At 34.5% G+C, this 19375-nt stretch overlaps 2 protein-coding genes across 4 annotated transcripts; both read right to left on the reverse strand.

The window, feature by feature from the left end:
• Positions 1–1043: 1043 nt before the first annotated feature.
• LOC132731865 (F-box/LRR-repeat protein 8-like) lies at positions 1044–6126 on the reverse strand. 3 transcript variants are annotated; one of them, XM_060718164.1, is made up of 2 exons: positions 6079–6126; positions 1044–3229 (listed from the first exon to the last, which is right to left on the reverse strand). In XM_060718164.1, exon 2 carries the CDS (start codon positions 3220–3222, stop codon positions 1801–1803), a length of 1422 nt encoding a protein of 473 aa, XP_060574147.1. In that variant the 5' UTR covers positions 3223–3229; positions 6079–6126; the 3' UTR covers positions 1044–1800. The 3 variants fall into 3 exon arrangements, with proteins under 3 accessions (XP_060574147.1, XP_060574148.1, XP_060574146.1); XM_060718165.1 differs by having other exon boundaries at positions 5993–6090; XM_060718163.1 differs by having other exon boundaries at positions 5951–6090.
• A 4720-nt stretch (positions 6127–10846) lies between these two features.
• Positions 10847–17680, reverse strand: LOC132731866 (uncharacterized). The gene is made up of 2 exons (XM_060718166.1): positions 16750–17680; positions 10847–16539 (listed from the first exon to the last, which is right to left on the reverse strand). Exons 1-2 carry the CDS (start codon positions 17393–17395, stop codon positions 15929–15931), a joined length of 1257 nt encoding a protein of 418 aa, XP_060574149.1. The 5' UTR covers positions 17396–17680; the 3' UTR covers positions 10847–15928.
• Between the last annotated feature and the right edge of the window lie 1695 nt (positions 17681–19375).

A 19375-nucleotide genomic window follows, 5' to 3' on the forward strand; every position in this document is an offset into this window, starting at 1 on the left:
GTTTAGCAAGGACATTCTCGTTTTCTGAAAAGAGAATGCCCTTGCTTATTCTCATTCCACACATATCAAGAAACTACGATTTTTCCCAATAAACTTGCTCAAATATTCTACCCTGGGACTCTCAAGAAAGTGGACTGTAAGGAAACAACTAATAATAAGTATTCCATGTTTTTTTTAATTTCAACAAAGCTTTCAACTCATACATACATATATAGTATAAAACATTGAATTTCATATTTAAAAATCAGTGATTATAAAATTTAATGTACTTGATAATTAAGAGAAAGCACCAGTCCAGATCGTGTGACATATTGCTTTCGTTTTCAAAAAAAAAAAAAAGAACTCGGACAGGCATTAATAACCTGAATGACCTTATCAAAATTTAACACAAAATAATTTTTTTCTGTTTAAATGGATGCATAGTAACAAATAATAAGTAACGATGTACATTCGAGTTGAAACGATTTTTTGTTCTGTTCAAGGGGGTTGCGGTTAAAAAAGCTATAATTTTTGAGAAAAGAATCATTCTTAAGCTTTAGTCTGCTAGCGGCAAGGGGTCTACCCATGCAACCTGTGCAGACCAAGATCAGCCGGCACATCCGTGAAGTCTGAATATGGTCTGCACTGTTCCCTAAACAGTTGGTACATATATTTTCCCCAAAAACTATGACTGAAAAATGGACAAGTCCATTTAAAATGTTTCGTGTGTCATGGGCCATTCTACAAAAAATAAGTCGGACACTTTCCACAAGTTATAACTTACGACTTGGTAAATATGTAAAGAGAAAGACGAAAGGGTTGAGGTAGACAGAATTCCAGGTATATGTCTTAATACGGTTACAGTGGTAACATGAAACAATGACATTTTTAAAGTTTTTGCAATACAGTACAAATTGTCATGAAAATGTATATACAAATGTATTTTACAGCTGCTAACACTGAATACCGACTTTTCTTAGGTCTACATGTTTTGAATGAATATATTGGCCGCCCAGAGATAAATATGTGTATGCGCTTAAATAAATATGTATATGAACAACAAAAATGTAAAATGTGAAAAGAAAGGAGCATGACATGAAGTACATGTATTTTTGACAATATTTATAGTCGATTATTCTGTTGACTTTTACACTTTCACATGTGTAAATCCCGGGAGATTCTTTGGTAGTTTAGCGCGGAGGAAGGTAGTCTAGTACTGGTGTAACTCTCCAGGAACGATGATTAGGAAACTATCCGCCGACATGACTGAAATACTGTTGGAAAAAGGCATAAAATAAAACAAACAAACAAAACAAAAACATGGGTAAATGCTACCTGACAACTTTCAACATTTAATGGCGTAGGAAGTACATTAGCTGCATCTGTTAAGACATGTACACGGGTCCTGATATTCCTTACGCTAAACGGATAGTTGTTTCAAAGTTTCCAAATTTCCTAGAGAAATTCAAATACAGATGCAACGATGAAAGGAATTGTCAGCGACAAAGAAGGCTCCAAACATGAAATTTTTTAGCATAGTATTCAAACTATTGATTTGAACATTGCGCAAACTTTGTCTAAAACACACTGACTCATTTTGATTTTTGAAATATCTTTTGATTAAAATGCACTGGTCAAAGTGTAAAAAGTATCGTATTCAGAAACTCGGTTTCAGTAACCCAGACTGTAATAAGCGTATTTTTTTTTCGAAATCACAAGGTTTCAAAAGATTTGTTTGGATAAATATATTATCACAGAAAGATATAGATATATTAATAAATTGTACGAATGTCAAGCTGATTAATCACAGTGTCTTCATCCTCATTTGAGCGGTTTCCACGGCGTTCCCAGTGCTTCGCTTACTTCCGCAATCATCGTCTGCAACACTTCCTGTTTCTGCTCCTCTGGCATGTGAAATTTCATAAGATTTACAAGAACAAGTTGACCATCACGTCCTCTCGCTAAAACATCGTCTTCATCAACGTCATCGAATTCTGTGGGCACTTTTATTTTCTCTTCTCTCACTTCGAACCGCGTTAGAAATTTTCCTCTAGCCTTTGCGATAGCAACAACGGTATTGCTATGGATTTCCCCATGGTAAATAATCTCACTAAGATTAATACACTTCTGAGCCATTTCCTGTAATTCATTATCAATGAAGTATGAGTCACAGTAACTATGAAATTTTGTCATAGTTTCTTTATACTGAGTGTACACCTTGGTTAACGTTAACGGGTCAATCTTGGAGTATTTTGTATACACAAGAGCGGATAACGGAATATTAGGTGTTAGCAAGTTTGACAGTTCCATATTTGGAGTGTTAAGAAATATGGTACACTCAACCCTAAAATCCGGATTTCTTCTACTAAGTGCCTGCCATGTGCTAGGTTGAATAGTTGGGATGGCAAATAGCGGCTGCCTTTGCGGGTCTAGATAATGCACGAAAATTTTGAGCAGTTGAAGTTTTGACCTATCGATTGATGCCAACATCTGTAGAAGCTCGTCTGATATCATGGGCGTTCGTATACCAAGTGTTGTGAGATACTTAAATCCTTCTACAACTTTTAAAATTTCAGTCGGGTCCCCGTTGAAAAGAATGGGTTCCCGTTCTGACCACTCCTGGCCCTCGACCCAGAACAGCATCAAAGTCTCGAGAGTTTCTCGCAATTTCTCGTTGAGAACAAGAACTTTGAATATGTTACAATCATCAGTGTCAATTTGGTTGTACATTGGCCAGGACTTTATGTGTAAGTATTTCATTCTAAAAGCCTTTTGAACAAAATTAGCAAGAACTTTGACAGCGGAGTAATTTGGCGGGAAACCATATCTTTCATGAAACGCAGACGTGATAGTTCCGGCTTCTATTGTGAGGGTTTCTAGTCGACAGCGGTTGGCGACCTCTTCTAAAATGTCCTGGAGATCAGCAGGAATGCTCCGGAAATGACCATCAATTTTGATTGTGAGATTTTGAAAATATTTCCCAAATCTTTTTATTAACTCAACATAAAATGGCGTACAAAATATGTTTTGTTTCTTCCGAGACCAGTTATGAACTTCGCCCATGAAATTAAGTTTCTGTGAGTACCATAACGAGGGGTGATTGAATACTTCATTCAGCAGACGACAGGTTCTTGCTACTTTTGCCCGTTCGCTAAGTGACATGGATTGCATTATGCGGACCCAAGCAACATCCGGGAGATTACTAAAGTCCGGACAGGACGAGTCCACTTCTGAGTTTGCCATGGTCAAACTGCAATAAATAAATTAATATAAGAAATAGCATTAAAATGGTAATCACAAGATTGTTAAAAAAACAACAACAAAAAAGCCCTATAATATAAAAATAGTCCGTATAACCGTGGCGATCATAAACCAAGAACGTTAAATTTAGATTGGGTCCGCACAAACTTGCTGCTAATATTTTACTTTGTTGAAACTTTGGAAAAATAAACACTGATTTCAAAATTGTTTGCAGAAGCCGGGATTTATCCGTGCAACACGATGCAGAATGCAAGAAAGAAAGAAAGAAAGAAAGAAAGAAAGAAAAAGAAAGAAAGAAAAAAGAAAAAGAAAAAAGAACGAAAGAAAGAAAGAAAGAAAGAAAGAAAGAAAGAAAGAAAGAAAGAAAGAAAGAAAGAAAGAATTATAGCCTAATGCAAGTTAACTATAATTCACAATAATTACAAATAATTGAAATTGAAATTCTTCATGGAGTAGAACAATGATTGGTGATAAAAATAATTCTATTTTCGGCCATATTCAACTTTTTTTCTCAAACTTAATTTAGATATTTCTGAAGATCTTATTTACTCATCCGAAGTGTGAGACCTTTAATTAAAGCAAAGTAACCTTGTACCATTTGAATTGTTTTACGTATAAAAATCAGATTTAATTAACTCAATACAGGATTGGAGCAGTACCTCTAGACGCTTGCAGAAATTATGATCACAAAATAGACAAATATCGTTTTTATTTGTTTGGGTCGTCAGACCAAACAAATAATGGTAGCGAAATTTCAGAGTATAATGTTCTTAATTGCAAATGCCGAAAGTAGTCCACTTTTTTGAAGCGGTTACTTCCCTTTTGTATGTACACTAAAGCCGAAAAAAATTCAGGGGGATCACTGCGTAAAGATGGTCAAAGACAGGCGCATCAATTTTCAAGCAAAGTAATTCCCGAATGGTCGAAGGTTTCTAATATTGTTTTATTGTATTTTCTGATCGAAAATAACTAAATACAAAGCGGACATTCAATCTCTGACACAGAAGTTTACAACAAACCTAACAACAAGTAGTTCTCAAAACAGCTTAAAACTAGCGATTTAAAAGAAAGAAATATTTTATTTTTGTTACAAGTATCCAACAAATTACAACGCATTTAAAGTTAAACAATAGCGTTGGCTTATAGAATTGTCAATAAATGCACAATCACAAATTACGCGGATGAATATTGATTTTATCAATGAAAAATACTATTTATAACCGAATACTACACAAACCGAGTAGTGGAATTATATAGATTCTACATGTCGGACTGTTGGGCGAGAGGATTTTCGCTAAAATATTTACTTCAATTTTAAACAACAGGATTACCCTGAACAAAATACCTCGAAATTAATAAGGATTACAAACCCGAAATGCAATGGAAGTTCTTAATTTAGAATGACTTGATATTATTCAGACATTCTATGTATAACTTCTCCGTGGTACAGTGGTAACGCGCTCGATTAGGGAGTGAGAGGTCTCGAGTTCGAAACCCAGTCGAGGAAAATTTTTTTTCTGATAAATTCTTTTTTAAGTGATTTTGTTAAGGAAGTAGCCATGATATGCAAGGATAAAGTGTGACTGTCGTAAAAAATGAACATAAATTATTTTTTGATGCAACTCTAGTTATGCAGAATTCCGTATGTATCAAACTCTGGTGCCTTGCAAAATGAATTATAATACATAAAAATAAACCTAAAAAGGAAAAAGCATACAGATATACAGTACGATTTAGATTGCAAAGATCAGAAAATACCACAGAACTCGCAGCACTTTGATTTTTTATAAATATAAATGCTTATAGTAAGCTCCAGGATTATTTACATCTGTGTTAAACAACAGTTAAAGTCGTTACAAGCCCTAATTTGGAATAATATGGTTTTCTTCAGCCCGTTCACATATAAATTCACCGTGGCTGAAGGGTTTTCGGGCTCGCTTAGGAAGCGAGAGGTCTGGAGTTCAAATCCCAGTAAAGGTAACTCATTTTTTTTCAAATTGTTAAAGTCAAATAAACATTGGATTGAATATCAGTGTTGCAATTAGTCTTATAGCCAATTTACTACAATTAAAACGCTGGAAAGCATTGGTGGCACTATACATATAATCTCACAACCTGCACCTTTCTTACATTCTGAGACCCAAACAAATTCAGCACCTTCTGTGCTTTGATTTAAGTTGATATCATTTCACATTACATGTCCCACTCCTTTCACCCTTATGTCCGCTCTAGCTTTTTTTGAGTGTGTCGGGAGCCGCGTCCTGTGAACGTTGCCTTTGTCTTGTTGATCTTTATTCTTGTTTTTTTTTACGTTTTTCATTCATTATCATACATAAATCAGTGTGAAAAGATAAATTAGACCTATTTCAGTTCATTTCGTTGGGTAAAAAGGCAAGATTTTAGCATTTTATGATTCAAGCGCCGTGTCCGGTATATACCGGAATACGGTATTTAGTGTGGTGCTCCAATCTCAATCATAAAAATCATTAGAGTAAGGGAGAGTACTCTTGCCAGTACTCAATTATTGATCTAAGTAGGAGTTGCCTACCTCGAGTTACACACAAATATGAATCATAACATTTTATTTAATTAAGATCTTTGTAATTAATTAGTATGCATAAAGTGACTTTAAAGCCGTGATGCTCAAAAAGCACAAAGTGAATGTTTAATAGATAATTACTGTTTATATGATATTTAAAGAAATTCTTACTTGAATGAATGTAACATAAATCCATTTTATGATATTTGTGACCTTCAGCCATAAATTATAACGCCTAGACTGCCTGTATAATTTATATATTTTAATATATATAACAACTTAAATATAAGAATGCGTACCTTTGATTTTATTTAAAGGCAATATAAACACTGGTTGACACTGTTTACTTCATGACGATAATTTCTATTTTTAGCTACTATAATTTATATCTATATTTAAAACGGGAATACACCCAAGAAAATTGTACGGAAGCTAAGAAGAGTCATTTTGCAGTTACAGCAAAAACAAGTAACCTATGGTAAACTTATTATATTAATATTTGGAAGACTGGTTAGTAAAAAACATCTCTATTAATTAGAAGTCGGTGTAAATAATTCAATGATCGAATGTTGCGAAAATATAGAATCAATCAGTTGTGTTTTATTTGTGTCTGTGCAGTTTATTTTTCTCATTTTATTTAAATATAGGTCTATGACATCACATGTGACAAAATTAAAATTTTACGGATTTTTTAACATGTATGATTTTTTTCTCAAGTTAAATTTATTAATTTTTTAACACCTGAAACCATTGTCAATGGCGTAGCCAGTCGACCTGTTTTGACCGAGGCAAATTAGGGGGGTCCAGGGGGGCATGTTCCCCCGGAATTTCTTTTTATTATATAGTCTACCTATAAATTTTCTCCCTAAAATACACGCAAATCTTGAAGCGCGAAGACGCTGAACCGGATATAAAATTCCGTATTATGTTAGTGACAAATACGGTACCATATATGGAATGCCGGCCTATTTTTAACGTTGTTTCCGATCTTAGCTGTGTATAACACGGGAACCAAAACTATTAAAGGCGTGGCCTTTTTTGCAAAAAATACGTATTCATCGGCCACTCATGAATTAATTTCTTGACATTTCATTTCCTGTCATTACTAATAGGAGTGAAGTATATTGAAACTCCTTTTTACTTAAAACAATTAGGTTTATAATAAAAGGAAATTATGTTGTAGTAGCTTTCTGTGACCTTGTATTTTGCTACTCGCAACATTGGAAAATTGATATCTCACTCGACCTTCGGTCTCGCGAGATATCAATTTTCCAACGCTGCTCGTAGCAAAATACAAAGCGTCAGAAAGCTACTACAACATTATATTCCGTATTTATCTAGATTGTCTCTGGTGCATTTTTGAGCACTCTATGCCAAACTTTCAATACCATTTCAGTAAATTTTACATTAATATATTTTGGAAAATAAACAAGAAAAGTTAATGTTCTTTACAAGATTTGAAATATATTTGAGCCGCGTCATGACAAAACCAACATAGTGCGTTTGCACCATAGTGCGTTTGCTGTTCGCTTACCAACTCTATTACAAGAAGAGAAACTGATAGCGAACAGCGTGGATCCTGATCAGACTGCCAAATGCGCAGGCTGGTCTGGATCCATGCTGGTCGCAAACCCATAATGTTGGTTTTGTCGTGACGCGGCTCATTTTTTTTAATTTGTCTATTAGCTCAGATTCAAAGTTTCATGAAAAGGCCAAGGAAATTCTTCTGATTCCAGGAGAATCCCATAATTTTATATTCTCATTGTAGGCAATTCCTATTTTTTTTGAACATGTATCAACGCGAGACCATTTAATCCATCGTCGGATACCTATGGCCGAACCATTAACATTGATCAGTTGTTATGTGACATGTTTATCAATCGTGGGTATCCGACGATGATTTAATCTAGCATCCTTCATAGATGATCGAATCCAAATTTTCAGTCTACGGAACACTGAAGTTTCTTTCACACGAACATAACACAACGGGTAAACTTAGTATTAACCGAAACATTGTGTGAATGTTTGGATAATACATTTTTATCACATATTTCAGCGCCTTCCTGTTAGACAGACATTGGATTTTTAACATTTCTATATATTTTTTTCCATCTTATGAGCTCTGTTTGGTATGCTGTTTCATAGATGATGAAGATCATCCTCGCGGGATAAGTAATCAGGTCAATCATTTTGATTGTTTACAGGAATAGGCGTAATTCGACGGACTATGCTTTTATGCGGTGCACGTGCCAACGTGCAGCACCTGTGTGTGGTAAGCCTAAGATGCGGTGATCAATTCGTTTAAATGCCGGTCTCCACTTTGAAACAATAAGCCTTTAACTTAGCTGTTTCATTCTGCTTTAACTTATATTGGAGCCTTTATTTTCGTTATTTTTATTTTTAAGACTGATTTTTCTACCTAATTTATTAACTTCTCAAATTTTGCCACGTTGTGGCTACGGCGCTGATGGTAACTCGGAATTATGCATTTATCAAGGCCAAACTGGTGTTCAGGCTTGGCATTTTTATAACAACTTTCATTAGGGACATTCTCGGACAGTTCGACATGAAAATTCAAGATATTTTTAATGATAGTTTTATTTCCTTCTAATCTATTCCATATCATTTTACAAAATTTTTTAATTGCTAGTAAGAAATGATGTAGTTATGAATATTGAAGCTAGGCAAGTACATATTTTCATACTGGGCAACATGCAGATACATGAACGTACAGTTGTTGGATATACCTTGTTAAAATATGTAGAATGGTTTTACGGATAACCAGTAAGCTCGATATTTTTTTATTGATCTGTGATAATTGAATGATATCTATTATATTTTAAACGATGTTATTCAGCAGAATGGGGGTTAGTAGAGGTGCTGGCGATGTCAGCAAGGTGGAAGAACCGCATAGTGTGCCTCATTATGTTCAGCAGGGGAGCTGTGGTATTCACAGTTACATGTTTTTGAGAATTGGTATGAGGACCTATCTGCACATATCTTTTTATGTTTCTCGTGTCAAATAGTTCGTTCTGTCTGTCCAAATACTTGTTCATCAAATTAACCACCTAGCCAAAGAAATACACAATAGTCCGTAAGCCTTTAGTCATGTTTAACTGTGGGGCGTGGCGAGATCCAATATTTGAACACGCTTGGAAAGTAGAACTTAGTATAGATGAAGAATAATGCCTGTGTTCTGGAAAGGTGTGAACAGTGGCTATCAAACATAATGTTGCAGAAATACAACAATAACTACAACAACAACAAAAAGACTAAATTTTATTTAGATAACAAACAAAGTAACACAGTTTAATTAACAAATGAGCCGTGTCACGACAAAACCAACATAATGGGTTTGCGACCAGCATGGATCCAGACCAGCCTGCGCATCCGCGCAGTCTGATCAGGATCCATGCTGTTCGCTATCAGTTTCTCTACTTGTAATAGGGTTGGTAAGCGAACAACATGGATCCTGACCAGACTGCGCGGATGCGCAGGCTGGTCTGGATCCATGCTGGTCGCAAACCCATAATGTTGGTTTTGTCATGACGCGACTCAAATAGAGTAAACGAGATGAAGGCTACGAGAGTCTATAATTACAACTTTAACACATATACATTATCTTTATACATTAGCTGCACAATCAATGTTTGAGCTTTGAAAAAAATGGATTACCCCTGAACAAACTATATATAAGAATTAACTAACAAGTTTACATTTTGTAATTGAACAACAAAATAATATATATTCACAGAGCTGAAATATTTATTACAACATCAAAAGTATCCAAGTTTCAAAGTGACGTTAAAGGTCTATTGAACTATAGTATGATTAAAAGACAGAAAAATAAAATAATTAAGTAAAGAAATAAAAACCACACCCATCACTGTAAAAACTGTCATCTAAATTTCTGTCAATTTTTTGAGTAATTATCTTTTCCTGCTTTCTATTTGGCACTGTGACTCATTTTGTAAGATTTTTATATTAATGTATTTTTACACTGATAAAATTTATAATAAAAAATCATGTGCCGTCTTGTCTTGAGTCATGGTCTGCCCCGTCCCAAAACACACTTTGCATTGTCTTAATCTACGGTCCACCTTAGTACGGTCCGCCACATCATATGACCATTTTGAACTCCAAAAATAATAAAGCCCAAATGATATAGTCTGATCGAATATGCAAATTTCCCTATGTGCTATGTCAAACTTGCTATTATTCTAAATTATCATAGAAGTCAAAGTTTGTTTTACAAAATCTCAAACCCTTTTAAGTCTTCAATTATTACAAAAAAAAATCAAAATTCATATGCTTCATCATGATAATCTAGCAAATATATTCATTTTTTATTGAAAAGCTTGGCCTAAACATGTCAATTATGAAGTGACCTATCTATTCTAATCTTATATGAGCTGTTAAAGCCCCTTACACCTTTTCAATGTTATATTCTAGAATGAGTCACAATTATGCCTGATCCAGATAAAATATTAACTGGTTACAAAAATTACCGAAAACCACCTGAAATATACCAGAAAGCAACCAGAAATACACAAAACCCTTAATAAAAATAAAGTAACAGTCAGTTCAAAAAAGGTAGGCATGCATAACCATCTTTTATAACTGGATTGAAAAAAAAGCATATTAAGAAAAGTTATCAAATAGTCATACTACCAAAAAAAGTTATTTCAAAAATATTGACAATTTGATTTAAAGGCCTTTTAAGCCTCTCAGAAATACAAATGTACTACAATTTTTTATTTCTCAAATACCATTATTAGAAATATTATTTGAAATCTCCAGAAGAATTAAAAAAACATGGATTTCTGAGGCATAATGTGCAAAATGGATCCTAAGGGGATGGCGAATTTTATTAAGGCCAATATTTTCTGATCACTTGTAACTAGTTTACTTGGTTTAAAAATAAGACATACATTTCTAAACAATACACTTGTTGGATATGTTACATAATAATAAACTAAAACATTGTCTATAGTAAAATTTTTTTTGCAATTGTAAGTATATGTACAATAATTATTATCAAACAAAAGTACAGTAACATAATCACCCCTAGGCATATTAAAAGTATGAAAGTGCAAACATTTGTAAAAACAAATATTAAAATAAGTAAAATTATGGAAACATGCTGGGATTTCTTTACATGAAAGAAAAATTTCACATATGGCAAGGTTTATAACTCTGGCATCTATTTGAAAAGAATTATCTCCCCTTTCAGCCAAGAATTTCATCAAATCAGTTTTTTCTTATACATTTTCTAATCACCTATTACATAATTAATCTTCTTTTCTAAGCTTTCTTTTTACAAAATCAAAACTGTAGTATGATTTTAACATGACATCACAATACATACCACTTTGTCAGAATCAATAGTGGCCATTTAGAGCTCAAGGACAACCTCCCTGCCAAATCTGAGGTTACTAAGCCAGTGCATTGCTACGTTATTCTAATTTCTAAGTTTAGTATTCTGCATGCTTCAAATGTTAAAATGTCAAAATCAATACACTGTGGATAGACATTCTTAAGCATCTTAGCAGACAAGCATATTAAAGAATTATCCCTGTGACATTGACCTTTGACACAGTAACCTAAAAAATCAATAAAGGTCATCTACTAGTCATAAACAACCAAAATCAAAAGGGATCATCTAATTATCATTACTAACCTCCATGCCAAATATCCATGTCAAAGGAATCTTAAGTTATTGGGCAGACAAACTTTCTTAAGTCAAGACCCCTGTGACCTTGACCTTTGACCCTGTGTCCTCAAAATCAATAGGGATCATCTACTAATCATGACCAATCTAAATATCAAATATGAAGACTATGTGTCAAAGGAATCTTAAGTTATTGGGCGGACAAACTTTTCTAAGTCAACACCCCTGTGACTTTGACTTTTGACTCTGTGACCTCAAATTCAATAGGGATCATCTTCGAATCATGACCAATCTAAAACCGAAATATGAAGACGGTGGGTCAGAGGAATCTTAAGTTATTGGGCGGACAAGGAAAAACCGACGGACGGCCGGACGGAAAAGCTGATTCCAGTATACACCCTTTACAACTATAAACAACCTCAATACCAAATATGAAGACTGTGGGTCAAAGATTTCTTAAGTGAATGGTCGGACAAACTTTTGAAATCAAAGTCCCTGTAACCTTGACCTTTGACCCAGTTGACCTCAAAATCAAAAGGGGTCATCTACTAATCATGACTAACCTCTATGCCAAATATGAAGACTGTGGGTCAAAGGAATCATAATTTATTAGGTGGACAAGCTTTTTAAGTCAAGGCTCCTGTGACCTTGACCTTTGATCCAGAAACCTCAAAATCAATAGGGGTCATCTACTAATCATGACTAACCTCCATGCCAAATATGAAGACTTTGGGTCAAAGGAATCATAAGTTATTGGGCGGAAAAGCTTTTTTAAGCCAAGGCCCCTGTGACCTTGACCTTTGACCCAATGACCTCAAAATCCACATGTGTCATCTTCTATTCATAACTAAACTCCATGCCAAATATCAAGACTGTGAGTCAAAAGATTCTTAAGTTATTGGGCGGACAAGCTTTTTTAAGTCAAGGCCCCGGTGACCTTGAAATTTGACCAAGAAACCCAAAATCAATAGGGGTCATCTACTTGTCATGAATAACCTGCATGCCAAATTTTTAGACTATGAGTCGAAGGAATCTTAAGTTAATTGGGTGGACAAGCTCTTTTTTCAAGGCCCATGTGACCTTAACATTTGACCCACTGATTTCAAAATCAATAGGGGTCATGTTCTTGGCATGACTAACCTCCATGTCAAATATGAAGACTTTGGGTCAAAGAAATCTTAAGTTATTGGGCTGACAAGAAAAAACCGACGGACGGCCGGACGAGGAGACGTCCGGACGGACAAGCTGATTCCAGTATACCCCCTTACAACTTCGATGTGCGGGGGTAAAATATGGTATAAATATTATATGTACACAAAATTTACACATAACATACATTTGTATATACAATTTCTACATGATATCAAAGTTAAAGGACGGAAAGTTTTGATTCATAACATACATGAATGTTTTAATACACAACATCATCTACAACATTTTAGCGTTAACCTTTAACATGACACAGTTTACTTATTAAATTAGAATGTTCAACAAATATAATAGTGCGTGTTTTTTTTTTTTAAATCTACTATAAGCTTACAAAATATGATTAGTAAATTCAATATCGACTCGTTTAAAATGTTTGTTTGTTTGATTTTAAGTTGCACCAACACTTTAAACAGATTCCTTAATTTTCATGAAAATGTGCTTAAAACTAAAATATTGTAAAATAGACAAAGAAAGTAATTTCCACACTGAAATTGGCACTTAAATCCATGCAAATCACCAAGAAGAGGTTAAATTATGCAAAAAGGAGTCTTTACTGCATTAGTCTGGCATTGGAAATATGGTGATAAAAACTTTGGAATCAGTTTTTAATCACACATAACATGTAAATTACATTTTCTTAAAATCTTAGTAAATTTTTCTAATGTTTGATTTTTCTTGAAATGTTCTAGCTCATCTAGAGGCATGCAGCTTTGAAGGTTATATGGTTGTTTCCAGCTGTATCATTACAGACATTAAATATATTGGCACATGTTTTTATCATTTGCTGACCATTTTAATTTCATTTATTATATTTGAAAAAAAAATAATATCCCTGAGTAAACAATATAGTTTTAAAATTAAAATGAACACAGCAAATAAATTGAACGACCAAAAAAATAAAAAAAATAAATAAACTTCTCCCATGGTTTTTGACTCTACATTTGCATCTTACATAATTGAAAAACGTAAAACAAAAAAGTCTCGGCAAACTATTGAGTATAAAATTTTAAACAATGAATTTTATCAACAAAATACCACATTATACATGTATATAATAAGAAAATAACACATATTGAAGAACAGACCAATCAAAATAACAAGAGCGATCAGTAATCACATGTGTCGCCTCATGATGGCCAATTTCATGTTGGGACAAAGTTTGTGACAGACGGACAGACAGACGGACAGTGCAGAACTAGACTTGGTACTGATCATTCCTGTAAAGTTTGGATAAAATTGCACCAGTAGTTTATGAGGAGTAGTCCGGACAAGCTTTTGCCTATCTGGCAACACACAGAAAAAACACCTTTTTATCAAAGGGGCATATCTCGGCCAAAAATCATTCAACCGGAAAACCCGTGCAATATGCTCAAGGACTTGAGCTACAGATCAATCCTGTAAAGTTTCATTGAAATTGCTTAAGTGGTATAAGAGAAGTAGTCCGGACAAACTTTAAAAATAAAAATTATTAAAGGGCCTTAACTCTGACAGAAATCATTGAACCGAAAATTGCTTATAATATGCACAACTACCCTTGATACTGATCATTCCTGTAAAGTTTACATGAAATTGCACCAGTAGTTTATGAGGAGTAGTCCGGACAAGATTTTGTGTATCTGGCAACACACAGAAAAAACACCTTTTTTATCAAAGGGCCATAACTCGGCCAAAAATCATTCAACCGGAAAACCCTTGCAATATGCGCAAGGACTTGAGCTACAGATCAATCCTGTAAAGTTTCATTGAAATTGCTTTAGTGGTATAAGAGAAGTAGTCCGGACAAACTTTAAAATTAAAAAATATTAAAGGGCCTTAACTCTGCCAAAAATCATTGAACCGAAAAATGCTGACAATATGCACAACTAGACTTGGTACTGATCATTCCTGTAAAGTTTGGATGAAATTGCACCAGTAGTTTATGAGGAGTAGTCCGGACATGTTTTGTGACGGACAGACGGACAGACAGACAGACAGACGACGGAGAAGTGATCCCTATATGTCGCCACTACTCCGTAGAGGCGACACAATAAAATCACTGTATTTTCTCGTCATAATTTTATCGCATGAAGAAATCAATATTAAATATATGTTGTCATGCATTTCATTTTTTCAAAATGATCATTATACAGCATAAGAAAATAAAACAACTTTTCATATTTTTACTGACATTACCATATAGGGCACGTAAAACCGAATAAAATAAAATAACTGTTTTCGTCTTTGAATGCATTTTTAACAATTGATTGAACGGACTAATCCAGCGTCTTTTTATGGACCCGTCAATTATCAATATTTTAGGGGTATTACTTACAAAACGAATATTAAAAATGAACTTTAAGTCAGCCAACAGTATAGATCCATATGCCATATTTACAGCCACCGAGGTAGGGGGATTTGTCTTTAAAAAGCAGGGGATTTGGACAAAAAATAACAGGATTTTAAAAGTCTACTAGAGTTTAATATGAGATTGCTGGAAACAATTTAAAATATCTTTTTATACAAAACTTTGTAAAATGTAAAAAATATTAATATAAAGAGATTAAAAATTTAAATAATGATATGTATTCATATAAAAGATGGCTAAAATGTTTCTATCATAGATGCACATATGCTACAGAGATATAATATATTGTTGCCACATATTCATAAATAAAGTTAATATTAATATAAAAGCAAATTTTAAAGGCAAATTAATAAACACATATATGTGCCTACAAAACATACAATTTTACATGAAATAAAATAAGGTGACTCAGTACAAAGAAAACATCGGCCATTTCACATGTGTTAATGCTACCTGACAACTTTCAACATTTAATGGCGTAGGAAGTACATTAGCTGCATCTGTTAAGACATGTACACGGGTCCTGATATTCCTTACGCTAAACGGATAGTTGTTTCAAAGTTTCCAAATTTCCTAGAGAAATTCAAACACATATGCAACGATGAAAGGAATTGTCAGCGACCACGAAGGCTCCGAACATGAAAAACTTTTAGCATACTACATGTACTATTCAAACTGTTGATTTGAACATTGCGCAAACTTTGTTTAAAACACACAGACTAATTTTGATTTTTGTAATATCTTTTGATTAAAATGCACTACTTTAAGTGCAAAAAGTATCGCAATAGAAACTTGGCGTCAGAAATAAGCCTAATATTTTACAAAATTACAAGGTTTCAAAAGAGCAAATTTTGCGTTTGTTTGGATATATTATTACAGAAAAATTAAGATGTATTAAGAATTCTACGAATTTAAAGCTGATAAATCACAGTGCTTTCATCCATTTGAGTGGTTTCCACGGCGTTCCCAGTGCTTCGCTTACTTTCGCAATCATCGTCTGCAACACTTCCTGTTTCTGCTTCTCTGACATTTGAAATTTTGTAGGATTTCTAAGAACAAGTGGACCATCACGCCATCTCGCTATAACATCATCTTCATCAACGTCATCGAATTCCTTGGTTACTTTTATCTTCCATTCTCTCACTTCGAACCGTTTTAGACAGTTTCCTCTAGCCTTTGCGATAGCAACAACGAAGAGGCTATTGATTTCTCCATGGTAAATGATCTCACTGAGATTAATACACGTCTGAGCCATTATCAGTAATCCTTTATCAATGAAGCACGAGTCGCAGTAACTTTGGAACTTTGTCATAGTTTCTTTATACTGAGTGTACACCTTGGTTAACGTTAACGGGTCAATCTTGGAGTATTTTGTATACACAATAGCGGATAACGGAATATTAGGTGTTAGCAAGTTTGACAGTTCCATATTTGGAGTGTCAAGAAATATGGTACACTCAACCCTAAAATCTGGATTTATTCTACTAAGTGCCTGCCATGTGCTGGGTTGAATATTTGGGGTTTGGCAAAAAGGGGCTCCATTTGGGGTTAGGGTAAAACGAAATTTTGACATTTTAAAAGTTTTAATTTATGGGTTTTGATGCTAACATCTGAAAAAAGCTCGCCCTGTTTATCATGGGCTTCGTAGCCCAAAAGTTTGTGAAAATTTAAAATCCTTTTTAACAATTTTTAAAGATTTCATTTCGGGCCCCCGGGTTTAAAAAGTGGGTTTTTCCCGGGTTCTACCCACTCCTAAACCTTTTCGACCCAGAACACCCATAAAAAGCCCGGGGAGAGTTTTTGGGCAAATTTCTCTTTTTGAGAACAAAGGAACTTTGAAAATTTTTAAAACCCCATCAGTGTCAATTTGGTTGTACATTGGCCAGGACTTTATGTGTAAGTATTTCATTCTAAAAGCCTTTTGAACAAAATAAGCAAGAACTTTGACAGCGGAGTAATTTGGCGGGGAACAGTATGTTGCATGAAACGAGGACGTGATAGGTCCGGCTTCTAATGTGAGGGTTTCTAGTCGGCAGCGGTTGGCGACCTCTTCTAAAATGTCCTGGACATCAGCAGGAATGCTCCGGAAATCACCATCAATTTTGATTGTGAGATTTTGAAAATATTTCCCAAATCTTTTCATTAACTCCGCATAAAATGGCGTACAAAATATGATTTTTTTCTCCCGGGACGATTTATGAAAGTCGCCCATGAAATAAAGTTTCTGTGAGTACCATAACGAGGGGTGATTGAATAATTCATTCAGCAGACGACATGTTCTTGCTACTTTTGCCCGTTCGCTAAGCGACAGCGATTGCATTATGCGGACCCAAACTACATCCGGGAGATTACTAAAGTCCGGATAGGACGAGTCCACTTCTGAGTTTGCCATCGTCAAACTTCAATAAATAAAATGATCAATAAATAAATAAATGAAATTAAGAAATTGCATTAAAATAATTATCACAAGATTGTTAAAATAACACAAAAAGTCCTAGAACATTAAAATAGTCGAACTAAACCGTGGCGATCATAATCCATGGAAGAACGTTAAATTTAGATTGGGTCCGCAAAAACTTGCTGTGCACTAATGACCAATGTTCTACATTGTACTTGTTGAAACTTTTGAAAAGTCAACACTGATTTCAAAATTGTTTGCAGAAGCCGGTATTTATCCATTTAACATAATGCCAAATGAAAGAAAGTAAGAACAAGAACGTGTTTGTTAAACACAAATGTCCCCGGCTCAGATTCTTGTCAGAAGCAATATTTCAAAAAATATTTACCCATTCACTCAGTTATGGATAGAAAAAATGCCAAAAAATTGTAAAAACACAAGTTGTTTATAGCTTGACAAAGTCATGGCATTTTGTAATTGTGAAAAAACATTAGTTGCCAAGACATTGCTTCTGACTTGTGAAGTTGAAAAATATTCAATTTCATGCAAGGTATATTTCCTACCATATGAAATACATCTGTCATTTAAATAAAGGATGTATGGGCAAAAGTGTAAAATCTATGTTTAGCACTGGTGACCTTAAACCAACTGACCCCTTACTCCATCAAAAGGAAGAATACCATGCAAGTTATATTCCTACCAAATATGAAATACATCTTGAATAAGCAAGAAACTTCCGGTCAAAATGGCGATCAGTCAATATTTACGTGGCTAACATCAAAAGTTATGTTTTAGTAAAACATAGTGATTTTTGTGGGAGGAATATATATTATATGCAGAAGGTACAGGATTTACATTTTATCGAATATGATAACCCTGAAAACTTAATAAACTGCAATATAGATTAAAAGTTTATGTAGTAAATTTACCATCAACTGATAGACTATTTTGATAAATTGCCGACTAGTCACGTGACGCTCAATGAACTTTCAACTATACTGCTCAACTTTATAAACGCATACACATGAGTAATACGCCAGCGCAGAGAAATCGTAAGAGAGATCTATCATCACCTGACACAAACCTTGAAAGCAACGAAAAATCTCAAAAGGTATAAGACATATCACATAATAAATCATTCGAACTGTCTTCAATACCGGAATTAACAATGAGTAAAACCAAGTTCGATGATAATTCTCTAGAACTTCTAGCAGACAAAATTTGAATCTGGAATTAAACATGCCTTGGAATCTACACTTCATTCATCAATTCAAACAATAGTTGATGGTGTTATATCGGGTCTCACAGCAAAAATAAACTCATTAGAAACTGAAAATGCTACCCATAGAAAGGATATCGTAAGTCTGGAAAAGAGAGTACAAACTCTCGAAACTCAACGTGATGCAAACGACAAGTACAATAAACGTAATTTTCTTAGAATTTTTGGTGTTGAGGAAAGTACAGGAGAAAATCCAGTTTCCCTCGTGATGAACATTTGTAACACCCTTAAGAGTCTTGATGATATTGACCGGTGCCATAGAGTAGGTAAACCTAAAGAAAACGGTTCAGGAGACACACTTGTAAAATTTATTTCTTACAGAACCCGCCAGAAGCTATACATGAAACGAACCGATCTGGAAAAAACCGAGCATGGATTAAGCCCATCTCACACAGAACATACGGCTTACACGGTTGGCCACCCGTGTAAACCGTACATACAACCGAACCAACCGTAGCGTTATCCGAGTTACACTCGGGGCATTCGAGTGTATCCGTGTAAAGCCGTGTATGATTTTTAAAAACTTTTAAAAACCTGACACGGATGTCATGTCCGTGAATGATCGTATTAGCGACCGTACAAGACCGTACGAGGCCGTGTGAGACCGTATGAGACCCCGTACATACAACCGTATTTCAAGTCCACTACGAGTGAGTCCAACCGTGTCAAGATCGTATAATAAATCGTATGGAATC

This window comes from Ruditapes philippinarum, unplaced genomic scaffold (genome assembly GCF_026571515.1).
Source record: "Ruditapes philippinarum isolate M1 unplaced genomic scaffold, ASM2657151v2 ctg10524_1_1_1_1, whole genome shotgun sequence".
Lineage (NCBI taxonomy): Eukaryota > Metazoa > Mollusca > Bivalvia > Venerida > Veneridae > Ruditapes > Ruditapes philippinarum.

Excerpts from the sequence above, each read along its gene's own strand:
- LOC132731866 (XM_060718166.1), bottom strand. The coding sequence starts at position 17,395 with ATGGCAAACTCAGAAGTGGACTCGTCCTATCCGGACTTTAGTAATCTC. Across the intron at positions 16,540-16,749 it reads TCGAAAAGGTTTAGGAGTGG|CCCCTTTTTGCCAAACCCCA; the intron begins GTAGAACCCGGG and ends CCCCAAATGGAG.